This window comes from Quercus suber, unplaced genomic scaffold (genome assembly GCF_002906115.3).
Source record: "Quercus suber isolate HL8 unplaced genomic scaffold, Cork oak 2.0 scaffold_242, whole genome shotgun sequence".
Lineage (NCBI taxonomy): Eukaryota > Viridiplantae > Streptophyta > Magnoliopsida > Fagales > Fagaceae > Quercus > Quercus suber.
In genome coordinates, this window is record NW_027069699.1 from 482,936 (window position 1) to 505,054 (window position 22,119).

General features: G+C 34.4%; 2 protein-coding genes and 1 long non-coding RNA gene across 4 annotated transcripts; 1 reads left to right on the forward strand and 2 right to left on the reverse strand.

Moving 5' to 3' along the window:
- Positions 1-1,374: 1,374 nt before the first annotated feature.
- LOC136070552 (uncharacterized) lies at positions 1,375-4,712 on the reverse strand. Of its 2 annotated transcripts, none has more exons than XR_010631786.1 (4): positions 3,338-4,712; positions 3,021-3,152; positions 1,758-1,808; positions 1,375-1,608 (listed from the first exon to the last, which is right to left on the reverse strand). It is a non-coding gene; the product is annotated as an uncharacterized LOC136070552 (long non-coding RNA). The 2 variants fall into 2 exon arrangements; XR_010631785.1 differs by having other exon boundaries at positions 3,288-4,711.
- Positions 4,713-7,006: 2,294 nt separating this feature from the next.
- On the forward strand, positions 7,007-7,682 carry LOC112012551 (uncharacterized). The gene has a single exon (XM_024044925.2). It carries the CDS (start codon positions 7,036-7,038, stop codon positions 7,366-7,368), a length of 333 nt encoding a protein of 110 aa, XP_023900693.1. The 5' UTR covers positions 7,007-7,035; the 3' UTR covers positions 7,369-7,682.
- Positions 7,683-14,377: 6,695 nt separating this feature from the next.
- Positions 14,378-22,063, reverse strand: LOC112012554 (disease resistance protein RUN1-like). The gene is made up of 7 exons (XM_065780634.1): positions 21,120-22,063; positions 20,674-21,015; positions 19,512-20,588; positions 18,637-19,428; positions 17,208-17,387; positions 16,731-17,012; positions 14,378-14,804 (listed from the first exon to the last, which is right to left on the reverse strand). The coding sequence occupies exons 1-4, from the start codon at positions 22,044-22,046 to the stop codon at positions 18,850-18,852; spliced, it is 2,925 nt and encodes a 974-aa protein (XP_065636706.1). The 5' UTR covers positions 22,047-22,063; the 3' UTR covers positions 14,378-14,804; positions 16,731-17,012; positions 17,208-17,387; positions 18,637-18,849.
- Between the last annotated feature and the right edge of the window lie 56 nt (positions 22,064-22,119).

Genomic DNA, 22,119 nt, shown 5'->3' on the forward strand with positions numbered 1-22,119 from the left:
CCCCCTTAAAAAAAAAAAAAAAAAAAACAAAAAAAAAAAAAAAAAAAAAACCATCAATGATGCAAACCGCAATTCAAACTCCAATCTTCTTCCATGGTTTCCAAAAGGTGATAAAAAAAAAAAGAATCATGACCCGGTTTGGATAGCACGGTTAGTTACTTAATTCAGTGTTTCACGTTTTGCACTGGGGGACCCACGCGCACTGCTGGAGAGGAAACACAGGTCTGAAAACGCAAGTTTTTTTTTGCCGGTTTTGTTGACTTTTGAGAGAAAAAATCACTGTTCATGCACTGTTCACGCAATATTTAATATTAAAAGTGGGTCCCATAATACTATTTATACATTTAAAAATTATTTTGCTATAATGTTTTCAGCAACAATCAATTTTTATCAACTTTCAGCAACAATAAGTGCTATCCAAATGAACCCCATAATCCCATCCCTTCAAATCTTTAGTTATTTACTGTACCACTTAATGGGCCCTGCTAGCCCATCTTTTGCTATATTAAGCTAATTCACAAAAAAAATGGCAAGCACCAGTGCCAAAACTCTATAAACAAAAAAGTGATTTTATTTGTTGTAATGAAGTTTTCAAGAGAAAAAGACATAATTGATTGTAAATCTTAATTTGCTTTAAATTAAAAAAAAAAAAAAGAAAAAAAAAAAAAGGTTAGAGAGATGCTTCAACAAGGAATTGAAAATTTGATACCAAAGCATTGTACCAAAATTTGCCAGTCAATGCAATGAATTCAAGTATGCCTTTGACCTATTCAATTCTATGCCTCTATTATCTCAATTGTAAACAATACACCAAATATAAACACATAAACAAACAGAGTATGAACATTTGTTAAACACTTTAATAGTTAACAAATTTGAAGGGAGAGTGAAAGACAGAAGGAAACCCTAAGTTTTGAGAACTAGATAAAAAAGAGTAATTTATTGAATCTAAAGCAAAGCAAAATCAATTTGATGGCAAGGATAGCCATAACTCTATTTGGTTGCCGAGAAAAAAATAGAAAGGTTTTCTTAGCAACCAAATAAGAGAAGCAAAGTAATTGCGGAGAGAGAGAACTGATTCGTACGTAATCAGAGGAGCTGAAACCACCGCGTTGAGAGAGATGAAGAGCTATGTGATTGCCACTAAGTTTTTCATCATATTTTCACTTTCCGTCTTGCAGTCATATCTCAACATCTTGATTTGGCTATTACTAGTGTAGCACAATATTGAATTTGGTATATAGATAAGGTGGTAAAAGCATTAATCTGCAAGCAAACCCACTTAAAACCTTGAACAAACCCAAGCTGGTTTAACAACACATCTAATTACATGCTGCATGGCCATGGTTTAAGCATTTAGAATGAAGTTGTCAAGAAAAAAAAAGATGTGGTAATATTTTCATTGGCTAACTATTCTGACCATTCTCAATTATACTAGATACAAGTCAGCTACTTTTACCTTAGAAAGATACACGTCCAAAACATGGCCAAACTGACTGAAATGCGACCACACATTATCAACTCTAGCTTCAATTGCAAAGCCATTCCGCCGTAGATCGTCGTATATCGTCGACCAACGAAGCCATTCCGCCCACGCCTAAGTTCTGCCTGTGATAGATAGAGAACGTGAGACAGAGAAGATCACTCAAGAGAGAGAGGGCGAGATTGAGAGAGGGAAAGCGACAGAGCAAGCGGGAGAGAGAGAGAGAATGGAGAGAATGTTCTAGATCAGAAAAGATTGGTCCAGTTCCATTTACCTTTCAACCCAAACAACCAAGCCCGAATAGACATGAGTCAGCAACCCAAACCTATCACAATAAAGCCCAGATTGAAATTTAACCCAAATAATGCTAAGCCCACAACAAAAATATACCAACAGCCTAACCCAAAAATAATTCTACTATATAAAATTCCCAAACCCAAAATCAGAATTTCCTAACTAATAACAATAATAAACCCCATGAGCACATAAATAATTAGAAAATTACTCCAAAACTCCTTGACATCACCTAAATATTTAATTTTAGATATGTTTTCAAGAATTTTTTTTTTTTTTTGGTTACATAATTTCAAGCATAATTTTTACATAACTTTTGAGGCTACACAGCCAAATATAGGAGAAACTAATGTCATTAGAATCCCTAGAGCATGATAATCACAAATTAATGAGCGTCAGGAAATTAATAACTAATAATAATAATAATAATAACCACTAGTATTACTGATATTGGAAAAGGGCGAAAAATGAACAGTATCTCATAGTGGTGAATTGTGCTCTTTATGGGGGTCAATTCCTCTCCCCTTTGTAAGCTAAGGGAGGAGGTGGACCCCTTACAAATGCTGAATCCTTATTGGCTGTGAATTCAGTACAAAAACATTTTCCAAAATAGGTATGCACAATCAACCATCAAGCAATAGTTCCACAAGAACTTCTTGATGTTACCCAGCATTTAAATGAGCATGTCTAGAAGCCACTAGAGCATATGCCATTCCCCACTTATCTTTTAGTCCATGACTACAAGAAGAAAAGGGAATTGTACCCTTTGCATAAGCTCAGAACACTGGCATAATTCCCCAAAACAAGGAGGAAAATACACTGAATCTAATCTAAATAAGAACCTCTATTAGCCACTACAATTATATATATATATATATATATACACGTGTGTGTGTAGCTACAAGTGATGTACTGAAATGAATTATCAAATACATTTGGAAAAGGGCTGCTCTTCAGATCATTTCTGTAATGGTCTATATTCTCAACTAAATACCAGAAAATGTGAATTGTATCCAAAAATAATAAACATATGAAATTCTCTAAGTTGTTTCTATACTCCCAGTTTTGCTTTTGTTAGAGAATCCTTGTTCTAAATGTCAAACCAAATAATATCCTCAAAACTTTTGAATTTTCATATGGAAGAAGTAAAAGCAACAGTATTATGAGATGAAAAAAATTGTATTGCCTTTGACACTAGAAAGCAAGAGAAAAAAAAAAATTAAGAGTTCAAAGGATTAATTACCGGTGCTGTTAGAGGAAAATCAGTCTTGTTGATGCTAAGCACGCAAGAAGACATTTGGATTAAAAAAAATCCCACGAGTCTTTTTCTTTGGCATTCCAATCAGAGATAAATCCTTTCAACAATCTGCATCCACTGTGAGCAATAAAGAAAGTGTATCATTTTCTACAAAATCTCTTTGAACTTGGCTGAAGAATATAGTATAGTATAGTATAAAGGCGAAATTGATAAAGTGGGGAATGTATATCGACGACCAAATTCTTCCATTACCCCATTATAATATTAGCAACTTGCTTTCCTACAGAGATGTTAGAACCAACCCTGATATTTCAACACCTCAGCTGTGAAAAATCCAGCAAAGAGAAAGGAAATCTACGCACATCAGCTTCACCCGTAGTCACCACATGAGCAGATCCCTTTCTTGAAGTGATGAAATTGCTTCACATCCCTCACAACAATCTCTCTATTAAAAATTTTCGTAATGAACTTAGTTGCTTCATGGCAATTCCCACACACCCTAAGGTTCTTTATGATCAGTAATCTGGTTCCAGGCCCTGTGTTTAAGAGACCAAAAGCAATAGCAAACCTCTCACTGTGATTACATAACATTTTTTCTTTGACTTCCTCATCAATGGAATGCAACACAAATTCAGTCTTAATTTAAGACATATCCAATAGCTCTCTTTTCATAATCCAACTTATCCAAAAGTTGCATCATGTTTTCATATTGATAATGACTCTTATCTTCCAGAAGAAAAGCATGGAATTTCCCTTTCACTTCCACTACACTAGACCCTAGCACTTTCTTCATCCGTCTTTTTTCATGATTTTTCTAACACTAGCCACATCATCCAACTTACTCGCCTTTGCAAACAAATTCAAAACTGAAGACCCAACTAACGAATGAAGCTCAAACCCACAATCCATTGCTATCCACACCAAATTTCCTCCCCCGTTTTCAAATCCAACAACCTTGTACATGCCTTGAGGGCCGCCATGAAAGTCAACTTCATCTGGGTACTTTTTACGTGAATAGGCTATTATTATGGCATTCCATGCATCTATGCCTCTTTGAGGCAATACATCAAATACTTTTCGGGCAGCTTCAATGTCGCCACGTGACGTGTATTTCGGAGCACAGTGCTGTTACTTACCAAAATACAGTGAGCATACAAGTTGATTGTAAATTTTCCATCATCAACTAACAAGAAATGCTTCTCTTGTGGTGATATGGAGCGTCAAGATTGTCTGGTTTAATTTCCCTTCAGATTGGTCTGGCATGTGTTTTCTGAAAGCCTGAACTTGATTTGCAGATTTTACCCTATTTCTTGGATTCATAATTGACCATTATCTCCAAAAGCTAATTGGATTGAGGACTAGCGTGGGAACTTCAAAAGAGGAAGTTGAAAGACTTTTAGATTGAAAAGATGCAACTCAAAAGAAAAAGAAGGGAAAGCTTCCAAGATAAAGCGGGTGCAAGAAGAAAAGTTGATGAGAATTTGCAAGGAAATGGTCTTTTTTATTTATTTGGCCCTGCCATTGAGAAAAGTGGATATGGAATGGGGTTTTTTTTTTTTGGTCTACTGCTATTGAAATTTTAGTTAGTCCACCTCAATGTTGTTCTAGTTGATACCCACTTTTCTTCTCTTTCAGTTTTCTGGAACAAATATTATAATTTTGTTTACTAATTTTTTCTGTGAGAATTATTATTATTTTTTTTTTTGAGATAATTTTTTCTGTGAGATTAGATATTACTCGTCTGGGGTTTGGTAATGCCTTCATTAAAAAGGGTGTTAGTGACTTAACACAACAAATGCAATAGGAAGAACAAAAATGAAAGATAAATGCAAATAAGCAATTGAAAAGCAAGGAACTCAATTTCATCAAAGGAAGAAGTGATTACAGTAGATTTTGAGCCCCAAGTGTAGATTGCAAAAATACTTGAAAATCTATGCTTTGACAAGGGACAAATCTTTGGGTTTTTTTTTTTTTTTTTGGAGGTATGATATTTACTATGTGATTAAATTTAAAATAGTATCTCTTCAAATTTTTTAATTTTCATAATCTCTTCATAAACATAAATAAAAATCAAAGATTAAAAATTGAAGTAAACAATTTTGAACATATTGGGCACCATACCCCAGAGGTACCGTTGAAGAACCTTTTGATGACTAGATGTAGATACAAGACAAGAAAATGGTTTTTTTGATGATGTTTAATGTTCTCCCTCATTTTTTAATATGACTTTTTGCAAAAGAAATGCTACAGTTACAAACTATTTTATAACATTTTTACAAAATATTGATGTGACCAACCTTGGTTTTTATCTAGACATATCATTAATATCACTTTTTTCATTTACCAATAATCACTTGCCACATCAGCAGTTTGTAAAAAATTTTGTAAAATAATTTGTATCTCTAACATCATTCTTTCTGCAAAATCATCTAATTAAAGTTTACCAATTTTTTTCATGAAATCCCCAAGCATAATAGTAGTTTATCTTCAGTTACATAGCATGATAGCATGTCCAAGGCCAAGAGCCTTATAACTCACGCCATTACTTGCTCTTCTTTATTAAGAGACCACCCTCTCCTCCAGACAATTAATTGACAATTGATGTTTTATTTCTTTGTCTAAGTATTTTGATGTTGGAAAATTTAAGGAAAGTGAATGGAAATAAGAAAGGAAGAAAGAGGTTTAGTGACACAAAAAGATCATTTTAAGTTGGGGGAGATTGTGATATCCTAGATTGTTTGAATTGGGATGGAATAATTTATATCAGAGTGTGTTGTGTGGTGGGTCCCCTACCAGGCATGTGCTAAGTAGATTTATATAAGCCATTATGAGGAGCCTTTTTTGTGACACTCTAAAATAAATGTTAATGCATTGTTATTCTAACATCTTAGCAAGATGGCCACACATGTTGTTTGGGAGGTGTCAACCATAAATTTTTTATCAGCATGTTACACGGTTATGCAGTGGATGTTGAACCCATGACCTCACTCATTAAATGTTCCTTCAAGGGATTCCACTAGAAATTTCATACTTTTTTTTTTTTTGGTTGATAATTAACTCATAAAGGAAAAGTTATTGATCTTACTTCCATCTGTTTGATGTGAGGGTTCTGCGTCACAATATGGAAGGCCAATAAACATTTACAAGAATGTAAATGCTAAATGTTAATTTGATGCTATTCGCTCATCTGCATGTTTTTATATAAGGCATATGTGTGCATATATGTATATGACTAAGGAGTCAATAGTCATTTGCTGCAAAAATAAATTGATAGTGAAGATGGTACCCTACATATGCAATCTTAATGATCTCAAAAATATATAAAGTAGGAGCTAGGTGGGATGTCTTGTTTGACATTCTAATATTATAAAAGCTATACAGGAAGGGACTAGCCCCTTCTACTTGTGAGGATTTAAATTAGGTGGCTACCTATATGACCATATGCTCATCTAGATTTCAAATTGATTGTTGGTGGCTACTGATTTATGCAAACTATTATTTGGCTTTAGGAAATGACTAGTTTCATTGAAGTTACTGTCTACTGCTTACTTTTGGATGATTGCATTCCTCAAAATTATGAGGTTTACGTAACTAAAATCTTGTTTGAATAATGCTGGATGTTTTCTTTCGTCATTGGCTAAGCGATTGAATAATGCAGTTTCATTACATCTGTTAATGTAATTTCTTAACATCCATAAGACATAAGTTGTGGTTAGAGGCAACTGTTCTTAGTTTTGAGCACTGTTTGCCAATTTGAGCTTCTCTGGTTTTGTACAATCACCAATCAGAGCATAGCACATGTTTTGGAGCACACTGTTCTTATTGACCAAAATACAGTGAGCAATAAGCTGATTGTAAATTTTTCTTCATTAGCAAGAAATGCTTCTCTTGCGGTAATGTATGCTTTAATTTCCTTTCAGATTGGTCCGACCAGTGTTTTCTGAAAGCCTGAATTTGATTCGTACGTTTTACCCTATTTCTTGGATTCATAATTGATCGTATGCATCACTATCTCCAAAAGCTTATTGGATTGAGGAGTAGCATGGGAGCTTCAAAAGAGGAAGTTGAAAGGCTTCAAAAGGAAAAGACGGAACTCAAAGAAAAAGAAGAGAAAGCTTCCAAGGAGATAAAGCGGCTGCAAGAAGAAATAGCTTCTCTATTAGAGAATTTGAAGAAGGTGAAGCTAGAATCTGAAGAGAAAGATAAGAGAGTTGAATCTGCTGAAAGCCATGTTGCTGCCCTTCAAAAACAAGCTGCGGACCTACTTCTTGAATACGACCGTCTATTAGAAGACAACCAAAATCTTCAGACTCAGGCTATGGGATATAGATAGGACTTAATTCTAAAAGACACCAAGGTTTAGTCTTGGCAGTTAATTTTGGTCACTAGTGACGTTGATGAAAAGTCCCATGTTTTAAGGAAATGGTCTTTATTTATTCGGCCCTGCGGCCCCTGCCATTGGGAAAAGTGGATGGTATAGGTTTGTTTTTGGGTCCACTGTTATTGAAATTTTAGTTAGTCCCACCTCAATGTTGTTCTAGTTGATAGCCACTATTCTTCTCTTTTAGTTTTCTGGAACAGATATCATAATTTTGTTTACTAATTTTTTCTGTGAGATAAATGTTACTAGTCTGAGGTTTGGTTAAATATCAGTTAAAAGGGTGTTAGTGATTTAATACAACAAATGCAAATAGAAAGAACAAAAAATGAAAGAATTGAAAAGAATGAACTCACTTGCATCAATGGAAGAAGCGATTATGGTATATTTTGTGCTTGGACCTATCGGTATCCAAGTGTAGAATGCAAAAGTACTTGAAAATCTATGCCACCAGACTTATTCCTTGATAAGAGAAACATCTTTGGCATTTTTTTTTTTTTGTTTTTTTTGTTTTGTTTTTTGAGGGTATGATATATTTTCAAATGTTTTAATTTTTATAACATCTTTATAATTATTTTTTTTTTTAAAAAAAGACTAAGAACTGGAAATAGCGATTTTGAACAAATTGGGCATCCTACCTCTCATATGTACCATCAAAGAGCCTTCTGATGAGTAGATGGAGATACAAGAAAATGGTTGTTTTGATGATGCTGAATGTGTTCTCTCTCTCATTTTTGTAATATGATTTTCTGCAAAATCATCTTATCAAAGTTGTCGTTACTAACTTACTATCATGAAATTATGAAAAATATAAGTAGTTTATCTTCAATTATATAGTATATATAGGGCCAAAAGCCTTATAACTCCCTTAACTTCTATTAGGAGACCAAGATATTTATAGCATATTAGCATGTCTTGGTGTTATGTATCATTTATCCTAGCATCTCAAGACAAGAAGATTCTACAAATAACAAAAATGGGGAATTTTGTGAATTTCATTATATGGAGAGCAAAATTTGACCCCCTAAATATGGTTATTTATTTATAAGTAATGAAGAGTTGTAATAATAATAAAAAAAAACACACATTTGAAAGGTCACTTATGCTGAAACAAACACTCTAAAATGTTGCTAAGGCTCTCTTGTTTTTCTACAAAATTTTCTAGTAATCCCTCTTCTTTTTTTTTTTTTTTTTTTTTTTGGTGAACAACCCTCTTACTCGAGTAAATTCTTCAATAATAGAAAAAAAAAAAAAAAATTTCAGACTAAAAGTGTCACTTATCTCTCACTCAAGCGAGGTCATTCCAGAAAGTTTGCTTGTCCCTTGCTGGAGTGGAGCTTTAAATCACTTGAGCAAAACTAAATTTTGCTAGAGAAAATTTAAATCTTGATCAAGTGAGATTTTGAAAAAATAATTTAATTTTACATTAAAATACTCTTTATTCTTCTAATTACAACCATGTATAACTTCAATGCAGTAAAGGGTAGGAAATATCTATCCCAAGATACATCATAATATTATACAACTCTTTCAGGTGATTACATAATTAGCAAGCATTTGACAACAAACAGAAGAAAAATACAAACTACATCACACTAAATTAATCATGGTCCATCCCAATAGATTTGATTACAAGGGAAGAAGTATATTGTTCATAATCAATGATAATGCTTTCTTTGTGTCCAGCCCTTTGCCAGCAACACCAATAACTGCTACAACTTCAGTCCTCCTTATTGCAAAGTAGCAGAAAGAAATAACACAAGTTAATAAACAAAAGTGGGTCTAGAAATGGACTTATATCTAATTACAAACATCAAGTTTAGATAACATAAAAACTCAAATGCATATTGACTCAGCTAGAACCACTTCTTAATAAAGTGACATACATATGAAACCAACCAATGTTTAGTCCAAGGTAATATAGGATACTAAGGATAGTATGTAGACTTTGGAAAATTTAATTGAAAAGAAAGTTAAACAGAGAAAATACATCAATTTGGGTATGATAAATTTTTGGTAACAGTTAAAAGTATTGTCCATCAAAATTTCGAAGAACCAAAAAAAATTCTACATACTTAATATTTTATTAGAATTTTGCTCTCTGGCCCTAACAAAAATCTGCCAATGCAGATGTCATTGCAGCAAATTCTGGAAGCAGGGCTGAGTTTATTGAAAGACTCCCAGCAAGCCAACATGCGAGGCCAGCTGCGATAAACCCAAACTGGTTGTCCTGATATGATGGGGTTAATGAACTAAGAATAAGGGCTGTAATGGTATGGCGTGGAACATGGTATATTAGTTCAACAATCTGTAGCCTAATGTTATATTTACACATGTAATCTTTTCAATTACAACTTTGCCTACTTCTGTCCCTAATACTATCAATCATCAATTAATAAAGAAGCCATATAGTGCCTTACTGTTTGCTTGAACTCTGCATTATCATGCTGTTATGAGACAAAGCCCACACTTATGCATTGCCAAGCTCAGGCAACAGCTCGCAACTTACAGCTTCAATGTAACTGCCACATCCATTCACCTAATGGAACAACATGATATTGATTTCCGATAAATAAGACAATGAAAAGTATCTAATTCCAAACTGCCAACAAGAATACCTTAGGCTTTATTTTTCTTAGTACAACAAACATAAAAATAAATCAAACAAAAAATTTGGGTCCCTTCCTCCTGTTTTTTAATAAATTATTCTTTTTCATAAAAACAAAGTCGCATTAGTTTAACTATTGATTTAATTGCATCATTACTTCACATATGTATTCAAATATAATAGCATAACGAAATTCAAGGTCTATTGTATTCAACAAGAAAACTTTGCAGCTAATTTCATCACCTTTTTTTACAATTTAAACCCCCCAAAGCCCCCACCTATATAAAAATTAACTAGAAGAAGCAAAAGGAAAAATCTCTTGAATCTACCTATGAAATGATTGATGAAGTGAGGAAAAAAATAACACAAACACATGGCTGGCCTGAGAGAAGGCAACCTCTCTGATGAAAATGACACAAATTTTCTTTCTTTCCGTTTGATTTTACAAGAACACTGAAGTTGGAAAATTGTAGTGAATACTAAGAGAGCAACAAGAGTATCTATTTTAAACCCAAAATAATGATGAGCGTGCATTCTGTTGCACATATCTTCTTACATCTGATTGCACAATTAGAATGAATTTGACAGCAAATAGAAGAAAAATACAAATCACATCACAGTACATTCCAACAGAACCAGTTAGATTATTAAAGGAAGAAGCATAAGTTCTTAATCAATGACAATGTTTTGCTTGCATCCTATCAATCCAATGACAGTCTTTGCTAGCAACACCAATAACTGCTCCAACTTTGGTCCTCCCTATTGCAAACTAGTAAAAAAGAAATAACACAAATTATCAGACAAAAGTGGGTCTACAAAAGTACAAATGGACTTATCTAATCACAATCATCAAATGCATAAGAAATCAACCAAAACCACTTCTTCTAAATTAAAATTACACATAAGAAATCAACCAATGAAAACTAAGTCCAAGATCATGTAGGATTCCAACTTGGGAAAATTTGATTGACAAAAAAGTTAAATAGAGAAAAGACATCAATTTGGTTATAATAATTTTTGCTAACTGTTAAAATATTCATCCTTCTTTAACAAATAAAAAGTATTCATCCTACAAAATTTTGAAAAAAGAAAAAAGAGGCAATGCTAATGTGCGTTGAAGTTATTCAAGGGATGGATAGTTATATTTAATCTAATCACAACTTAGTGAAGATGCATGATCCCAGAGTTTTGCTCTCTATAGAGACAAAACTAGATGGAAGTAGGATGGAAAGACTGTTTACAGTGCCAAGTATTGGGAGGAGTGGGGGTTTTGCATTGTTGTGGAAGGAGGAAACCAGATTTCAAATCCAATACTACTCATAGCACTAAATACTCAATAGTAATATTAGAGAAAGGGAGGCTAACAGAATTCTATCACATCGAACATCAACAGAGAGAGGAATCTTAGGCCCCACTAAATTGTCTTAACTGGATGGGTTCTACTCCTTGGTTATGCATATAAAACTTTTCTCGCAAGGTACACACGCGAGACCATTGAAGCTGATGATAGATTTTCAAGAAGTAATTAACCGATGTCAGGTTGTGGTCCTAGGTTTCAAAGGGGTGGAATTTAAGTGGAATAATAACCGAGAAGGGGTGGAGAACATCCAAGAGAGACTTGACAGGGCCCTAACTACTTTATCATGAATGGCATGGTTTAACGACAGTAGGTCATACATATCCCACACTCCTCTTTTGATCAAGCACCACAAGAACTAGATATGCAAACCGAATGTGAAGAGAGTATAATGGTTTGAAGAGAAGCATATGGGGCATCATGAATGTGAAAAGATTATAGGGGAAACATGGAAGCAAATGGCAAGTTGGGGGAGTCTGATGTATGTGCTAAGTAGATCAAGACTTGCTGGAAGGCATTAGGAAAGTGGAGCCAACAAGCTTTTGGGGCTACGCAAAGCCAAATAAAGGAGAAACTAGTGTCTCTAGAATCCCTAGAGCATGATAATCACAAATTAATGGGCGTCATAGGCAGAAAATTTCAGCCTTAAAAATGGAAATTAATAACCTTCTGTTACTTGAAGAGGTGCATTGGAGACAAAGGTTGAAAGCAGTATGGCTGAAGGTTGAAGACAAGAAAACAAAATTTTTTCGCCAGAAAGTGAATTAGAGGAGCAAGTATAACCTCTTTGGAGAGAGGGGGGGGGGGGAAGTGGTGCATGAAGAGGACCAGCTAAAGGATATAGCAGATAAGTACTTCAAAGAACTGCTCCTTACATCAAATTCACAAAGAATTGATTCAACTGTGGAGGCGGCAGAGAGGGTAGTCAGGGATGAGATGAATAGGAGACTACACTAAACATCTACTACAATGGGGATCAAACTGGCATTATTCAGATGCACTCATCCAATGCACCAGACCCATATGATATGTCAAATTTCTTTTACCACAATTTTTGGCATATTGAAGGAGATGACGTTGTAGAGGCTGTGTTATCCATACTAAACTCAAGCCATATGCTTAAAAAAGATAAACTACACTCATAAAGTCCCAATTCCTAAAAACAGGTCTAAAATCCACAATTAGAAGTGGATTTTAGACCTTTTAGCATTTGTAATGTAATAATAAGTGATCTTAAAAGTCCTAGCAAATAGGTTAAAGTTTGTTCTTCCATTCATTGTTTCACTCCTAGAGTGCATTTGTACCAAGGAGATTGATTACTAATAACATAACTGTAATGCTATGGTGAGGAACATGGTATATTAGTTCAACAATCAGTAGCCTATTGTTATATTTACACATGTAATCTTTTCAATTACAACTTTGCTTATTTCTTTCCTCAAACTATCAATCATCAATTACTAAAGAAGCCATGTAGTGCCTTACTGTTTGCTTGAACTCTAAGTATTATCATGCTATTATGAGATGAAGCCCACACTTCTACACTGCCAAGCTCAGGCAACAACTTGCACATTTCAGCTTCAATCTAATAGCCACATCCATTCACCTAGATGGAACAACATGATATTGATTTCCAAGTGACAGACAAATAAGACAATGAAAAATTTCTGATTCCAAACTGTCATCAAGAAATACCTTAGGCTCTATTTTTCTTAATACAACAAACTTAAAAATAAATCAAACAAAAAAGTTGGGTCCCTTTCCCTTCCCCCTGTTTCTTAATACATTATTCTTATTCATCAAACCAAAAAGTTGCATTAGTTTAACTATTGATTTAATTGTGTCTTCACTTCACATATGTATTCAAATATAACAGCATAATGAATTTGTATTCAACAAGAAAACTTTGCAAATAATTTCATTGCCTGAATCTACCTATTTCTATAAAAACTAATTAGAAGAAGCAAAAGGAAAAATCTCTTGAATCTACCTTTGAAATGATTGATGAAGTGAGGAAAAAATTAACACAAACACATGGTTAGCCAAAGAGAAGGCAACCTCTCTGGTGAAAAACAGCCCTAATTTTCATTTTTCCTTTTGAATACGAAGAGAGCAACAAGATTATCTACTTTACCCCACAAAATTAATAATCATGAGTGTGCTATCTGTTGCATATATCTTCTTTGATCCAGACAATGCCACAGTTTCTTCTCACCAATAAACTACAAAGTCCAACAACTTCATCGTATCTAGTATGGGGAAACTAGCAAAAATAAGAATCACAAATTATTGAACTCAAATGAAAGCATATATGCCAATGAATTTAAAAACGAAAAATGAAAAATAAAGCTACAGAAAAAAATCTGTAAAAAGGAGAAAGATATCGGTGACTTACAAAAAATTCAGCTGTACAGATTCATCAAAGCCACCACTTTCACTTGGATTTCTCTTCCTCTAAATCAATGTTACATTGTCCTTGTGTGCTTAAATTCCCAATCCAATTTCCCAAACGTGGAATGAATCTTTCAATTAGATTAGAACCTTCTCCATTAGTTCCATTCTCGTCCCTATCACACTCATCATGGCTTTCACTTAGTTTTGGTATCTTTTGCTGAATCTTCCAAATCATTTTCATAAGGCGTGATGCTACAGCTGCAGCTGCTGCACCCACGCATAGTTTGGTTCAGATCTTCAATGTCTTGCTTGTATACCCAATAGGCCCCACATTTTGCAACCTCTAATCCTGGACCTTCGGTTCCAAATCCAATCTCAATTGACCGAATCCATTAGCATCCATGAACAAATGATTCATGGTTCACCCTTTTCCAATGTTAGTAATACTAGTGGCTAGAGGTAGAGGATTCCTTGCTTCACGTATGGTTTTTCACTCCTCTTGCTTATGCAGAATGGACATGAGCATGATCTGAAGGAGAGGCAGTGTCAACAGCAATCAGCACACACCCCACCCCTCCCCCACAAAAAAAAAAAAACAAAAACAATTGACAGCTTAAGAGCCAATATATTAGCATAACATTGTAAATATTTTCTAATTTACAACATGGCCATCAATAATGACAGCAAGCAAAACCATTCGATGTCCTGTAAAATGGAGCACCAAACCAGAAAACACAAAGATGCTTGGGAAATTAATTGTAGTTATAATATATATATGCAACAAAGTTTCTTTGGCTTTTTCATTGATGTAGGAGCATCAAAAGGTCTGATTTCAATTACAGTAGTAGCAACAATAATCCAGCAGGAAGGTTAGTTCAGCAGTACATTCAGTCAGCCAGCAGCCTAGCCTAATGAAACTTGTTATTTGCAGCAGCCAGCTGTTGATCACTTAAGGAGATTAACTGAGTGTCTGAGTCTTTGCCAATTCATACGGAAGCAGTTGGAAGGAGCTTGGAGGGCTGGAAGTCTTAGCTGTAACAGTCAAGTTAGAGGCAAGTTATTTTGGGCTTGTAACCAAACAGTAGGCTAAAGGTTGCTAGAGAAAAGTAAACATTGAGAACTTTTTGTAATGTGTTAGTCAGGATGTTAAGTGGTTATTTAGTCTAGTTCAACAGTAGATAAGATCAGATCAGGTTGATTTTTTGGCTGCACTCTGATACAGCCTGTATAAATAGGCATTTAACCTTCTGTTGTAATCCGTTAGTTTTGAAGCTAATGAAATATGTAGCCTTGAGTGCTATTTGAGAGAACTACGTGTTTTTTGCATAGGTGTTATCCACCTATAAGCTTCTCTAATCAACTTGCATCCTAATTAATCAACCAAGCCAAAATAGCCACCCTACTTATCATTCATTTACTGAAGTATGTTCAATAAACCATGAAAGAAACAAAACTTCAAGAATATTAAGAACAGTAGTTTTACTAGCATCAAGGCTACTATAAAGCTTCTCATTATATATACTTTTTTATTTACTAGAAAAAATAATTGTTTAAGTTTAAGAAAATTAAGGAATATTAAGGACTCATTTAAATTTTGAGGATATATTTTCCAGTGCAGGTGGACATACAGAAAGAAATTTTTTATTTATTTATATATATATATAGTTATTATATATTTTATTTCTATAGTTGAGCCCCCTTCCAGAACTTTAGGCCCCTCTTCTCCCCAATCAACCTAGCTAGTCTAACTCAAATAGCAACTATTCAATCCAAAAAGTTAACAAAAACAATAAAAACATTCACAATGGTGATTGCATTTTAGCAAAAAAAACTATTTTACCACCAAAAAACCAATAAAACATGTGTTATAGAGAAGCTAAAGCTAAATTTTTTGCAACTATAGTAAACTGGTATAAATACCAGTTGATTGTAGCAAATTGTTAAAAATAAAATAAAATATTTTATTAAGATTATATCTCTTCTTTCTATTAAAAAACTCAAATTCTCTCTCTTCCTTTATTATTTTAATGAGTTATTTATATTATTTTAAATGAAGTGATAAAAAAATAGAACTCCTAGCCAGCCTAGTATTAAAAAAAAAAAACATTATTTTGTTTTTGTTTTTGTCTTTTTTGATAGATGATTGCATCTTAATGTATTTAGAAATAATGATTTTGTGTATTTATAATTTTTTAATACTATATGGATACTTATTTGGATATTTTTTCCTTTATACTTCGGCTCCCATTTGCTTAAAATCTTGAGTCTGTCCCTGGAATAGGTTGACATACAGAGAACAGTATAAATCATGCACATGAGATCAATCAATCCAAATTGGGATATTGTCCCATAAAATGTCTGTGGACAGTATCACACAGATCTTATACAAGCAGTATGCTTCTCTCACATAGATCATATACAAAACAATATGCTTCTCTCATTTGTTACTTCCTATGACCACTCAAAATAAAGTGAAGTGCTAGTAATCATGTATTCTAAATTTATTTTCTTTTATGTTCGTGCAAATCTAATTCAACTATAACCTACAAATAACAATGATCTCAAACCTCTTTAAGTTTTCAATGTTTATCCAAAAGAATAGAAAATATATAAATATAGCCAATATTAATCTATCTAGTTTGGTTACCCATTTTGCAATAAAATTTCCCATTTTATTAAACTTCTTATCTTAGATAACCAACATCCATATCCTACCAATGATTATTCGATAAGGCAAAGTGCTGGAGTCTATGATCTAAAATCAAATTGTTATGTCCATAACAGAAGAGCACACATATAAGATCTAATCAAAACAGAAAATAACAGATCATGTAGGACAGTTTTCAACTTTGAAAAATTTGATTGACAAGAAAATTGAACTGAGCAAATGCAAATTTCATTATATATATATATATATATAGGCATTGCGAGAGTAGCAAGAGTGCAGATTTTACTCACCAACATAATTGGACAAAAATGACGAGCACACAATTTGTTGCACTCTTCTTGTCTGCTAGTAGTTTCACAATTTTTCCTCCCCAACAAAGTCCAGTAGCTTCATCAATGCTACCAGGTTCACTGGGATTCCTCTTCATCACAAATAGAACTACCTTCTGTGCATAAATTCCCAATCCAATTTTCAATTAGATTAGGGTGCTCTATCCACTTTTTGGAAAAGGCACAACAACCAGTTTTTTGTTTGTAGCATGTCACAGAGAAGAGCTGTAAAATCTTACCATTCTACTAAAAAAAAAAAAAACTTTTTTAAATAAGTCTATTGACAGAAGACTAGAAGGTGGATGACATACCATTAACTTAAGAATAGCTCAAAAGTCACAAAAGAAGCAGTGAAAGTAGAGGAAAAATTATTCTTGTTTTCATAAAATAATAAATGATACCACATTTGTAAGATAAAGAAGCCAAGCAGTGCCTTACTGTTTGCTAGAACTCTGCATATCATCATGCTATTATGACTTATGAGACAAAGCCCACACTTCTTTACTGCAAAGCTTGGGAGCTGGCAACTGAAAGCTTCAATGCAACTGCATTGATTCAACCAATCTGAAAGTGACGCACACCATATATATGATATATAGGACACCCACATCCATTCACCTAGATGGAACAGCATGACATCAGTTTCCTAGTGACAGACAAGTAAGACGATGAAAGTTTCTAATTCCAAATTGTCAACAAGAAATACCTAAGGCACTATATTTCTTAATACAGCAAACATGAAAATAAAACAAGGGTTCTTTAGATGGACAGAAATTTTTGGAACCACAATGCAAATGCTCGTAACTCTTAAGCCATATTAGTTACTGATATGGACAAAAATAATATTTTGAAAACAGAATCAGATTTTATAGACAAAAATTAAACCAAAAATTAAAACAATGCCACACTTGAATAGAAAAAAAGTGTAATTTTTAGAAGTTTAGAATAGCTCATATTCTATCCAAATTGTAAATGAGTAGACCCCAATCCTCCAGCAAAAACCAATCTCACTCTCCCTCCCTCCCATCATGATTCCCATCCACAAACAAAAAACAACATGTTCACTCCCCCATCATGGCCCGCTCTTTAACACCCCAACCCCAACTCCTCCTCTCCCACCACCACCACAACCACCACCCTCCTCCTCTCCATCTCAACCCCATAATCACCCACTGCTCCCTCCTCCTCTCCACCACTTCACTCTCCCTCACCACCACCACTCCTCCACCACCCTCACTAGCCTCTCCTCCACTTGACACCACTATCACCGACCGTATCTTCATGGACTTCAGCCTCTGTCCCACCACTTTCCTCCCCAACAGCAACCCAACTCTCTCCCCTGACCCCTCCACTCCTTTCTGAACTGAATCCTTCCTCTTTGGCATCTTCATTCTTGGCCTCTATGGCCACCTCATCCCTCTCACTGTCTCCAACTTCAAGTCTATGTGTTCCTCCACTTCCTCTTCCTCATACAAGAACACCCTCGTCCACAAAATCTTTCCACTAATATGGCTTAAGAGTTAAGAGCATTCACATTGTAACATTATTCTTATTCATTAAAAAATCAAAAATCAAAATGAATTAAATGGGGTGAGTTTTCTCTTTATGGCATTTACTACATTTTTTCAATTCCAATATTGTTGTAACATAAAATGGAAAGAAGAAAATTTGGGCCATTTTTCCCTAGAGAGGTCAGTCTTTTCTCAGGCCAGCCATGTGATTTCTTTTTCCCACTACATAAGTGAACAAAAAATCAAAAAATGCAGATGGTTGAACTCAAATGAAAGCAAATGCCAATGAACTTAAAAAAGAAATATATAACTAACAAAAAAGATCCATAAAAGAGAGAAAGATATCAGTGACTTACAAAAAATTCAGAGGAAAAAGATTATCAGCTGTACAGATTCATCAAAGCCACCGCTTTCACTGGGATTTCTCTTCCTCTCAATCAGAGTTACATTGTCCTTGTGTGCTTAAATTCCCAATCCAAATTCCCAAACGTGGAATGAATCTTTCAATTAGATTAGAGGTACCTTCTCCACTGGTTCCATTCTCATCCCTATCATACTCATCATGGCTTTCACTCAGTTTTGGTATCTTTTGCTGAATCTTCCAAATCATCCTCATAAGGAGTGATGCTACAGGTACTGTTGCTGCTGCACCCACGCATAGTTTGGTTCAGATCTTCAATGTCTTGCTCGTATACCCAACGGACCCCACATTTTGTAACCTCTAATCCAGGACCTGTGGTTTTAAATCCAATCTCAATTTGACCCAATCCATTAGCATCTACTTGACTCCAATTTTCTTTCAATTTCTGATCAAATGATTCATAGGGAATGTAACGCAGGTAAAGATGATATGATTCAATCTTACCAAATTGTTCCGAAAAATTAAAGCTAGATAATGGTTCGCTTTCATATCCGTTGGCTTTCAAGTAAAATGAAAGCCAATGCGTAAATATATAACCTCCATTAGTCTCATAAGCTGAATGAGGTGGATGATGTTGGCGGAGTACAAAAAGTGCACACACAACGACTCCCTTCAATTTATCTGAAGAAGGCACTTGCAAATTCCCTGAAGTCCCCACACTTTGATGCCTAAACCATTTCGGAATTTCTCTTCCAGGAATTATAATATAATGAAAGGGGTCATCTCCCTGAAACATTCAAAATTACAAAATCATTATATTTAGAACCTCACAAGCGAGAGAGAGAGAAAGAGAGAGAAAGAGAGAGAGACCTTAAATTGAATGTGATGTCTTAGCGTTGTTAATAACATGTCACCGTAGTCTTCATTGTTAATCAATTTAACACAATTGAGAAGACAGAGGCTCGAACCATCTTCAGGTCTTAATGGTAATATTTCCAGTGAGGTACAACCATCTGCATCAATAATCCCAATATTTAATGGAAGCTCTGGAAAAGATCGAAGATGTGTGCAACCACACAGAAAAAGAGACTTCATATTAGATAGTTGAGTGGTACTCTCAGGAAGGCAAACAAAATTATTTCCCCTAAGATCTAAATGTGTTAAAGAGGACAAACAACCAAGACCATCAGGGATTGCCTGAAGATTGCAATAACTTAGATTCAATTCGGTCAAAGACCATAAATTAGAAAGAGAACGCCCTAACATGCCCGTGGGGTCTACTCTTCTTTTTCGCATTAAAGGAAAACTGAGGAGTTTATTTGATGATATAGATGATAAGCCTTCACATCCACGAAGAGACAGTACTTTGAGATTTTTTAAGAGACCCAACGAAGAGGGTAATTCTGTTATAGCAGTTTTACTCACATCTAGCTCCTCAAGACCATTGATATTCCCCATATTCTCTGGTAGTTCATTAATTTTTGAGCAGCCAGACAAAGTGAGAATTTTTAGAGACATCAAATAACAAGAAGCATTTGGAAGACTTGAAAGGTTTTTGCAGTCTCTTAAATCTAATTTAGTAAGGCCAGTTAAATACACCACTGACAGTGGTAGTTCTTTTATGGCAGTCTCGTTCAAATAAAGTTCCAACAAACTTGACATATTTCCCTCAACTTCTGGAAATTTCTTTAGTCTTGAACAACCAGAAAGAATAAAAATTTCAAGAGATTCCAAGTTGATCTTGGGTGGAAGGCTCTCAAGGCATTTGCAACCACTTAGATCCAATCGAATAAGCCATTTGAGATTTCCAAGAGATGCATGAATCTTAGATAGTCTTATGCAACGTTGAAGAATCAACTGCTTCAAATTTGGGACTCTACTGAAGTTCAAGGTCTTGATCAAGTTTTGAGAGTCACTGAGGTCTATAAGCTTTAACTCATCTAAAATCTGTTATAAACCAAGAAATAATTAGATAAAGTCAAGCCTTAATGAAAAGGAATATAATACACATTTGCATAAGTAATAATCTTACCATATTTCCTTTCAATAGTTGTTTGATGTTGCTACAATGCATTCTCAATTCAACAAGTTTGTTTGGTTGGAAATTGGTTGGTATGCATTTTAAATGATATCCGTGCCAATCAATAACATGTAACTCATTAGAAAGATAACTAAGCCCTTCTGGAAGTTGCACCTTGCCCTTATTAAAGTCTTTTGGAACTTGCATAGTACCATTTATGAAGTCTTCTGGAGGTTTCTCATTACCAATTTTAAGCAATCTCAAATTTTTCATCTTTGAGAAGGCTTCAGCACTCAAGTGTTCCACTTTTTGAATAGGTAGGTTTAGCATTATACCTTCAACTACCTCTGTTCCCTAATAAACAAAAACAATGAATTTAGAATAATTGGTCAATTCTTAGAAAATTTTATAGAAACATATATACTTCTATAAGTTCAAGTTTATACTAGTTAACTTACAGTATTATTCTTCAATACATGAATGATATCCTTATAAATCCACAATCTACTACGTCTACCAGGCTCTTTAGGGGATTCGCGACGGACGATATCTTGACCCATATCTTGCAACAAATCATGCATCCACAAGATTCCATGGTCATCAATGATTATGAGAGATTTGTCCATAAGAACACCAATGTTGTAATCTAGATAATAACAAAAACTTTCCAGTATATCTCTTATGCAATCTTTGTTCTTGCCTTTGAAAAAACATGCAATATCTAGAAACAATCCTTTTTGCGAATTTGTAAGCCCATCAAAACTTATTTGAAGTATATCCAAGATGTTTCTATTAGGTTCTTCTTTTAGTTTATCTAGGGCACTTTTCCATTCATTTGGTCTTTTAGCAAACAACGAAGAACCTAAAACTTTAAGAGCTAAAGGAAGGCCTTTAGCATAGTTCACAAAGTCTTTAGACAAATCGACATAATTTTCTTCAGGATGGGGATTCTTAAAAGCGCTCCAACTAAAAACCTCCAAAGCTTCATCATCATTCAACCCCATAATGTTATATACATCATCCACTCCATTTCTTTTCAAGAATTGACTATCTCTACTTGTTAGAATAATTCTACTCCCTGGACCAAACCAATCATGTCTCCCTGCTAATGCTTTTAGTTGTTCATCTCCATCCACATCATCAAGAACAATTAAAACATTTTTATTACATAGTGTATTCCTTATAACATTGATTCCCTCACAAATATTCCATATATTTATTTCGCTTTCCATGAGGATCTTAGAAAGAAGTTGTTTTTGTAAAGGAACTAGACCGTGATTTTTAGTTTCATCTCTAACATTGGCAATAAAGCTACTAGCTTTAAAGTTACCATAAATTCTTCTATAAATTTCCTGCGCAAGAGTTGTTTTGCCCATTCCGCCCATCCCACATATCCCAACAAGGCGAATGTAACACCCCGGCCCAATTTTATAATTAAACTATATGTTTAAGTGGTTA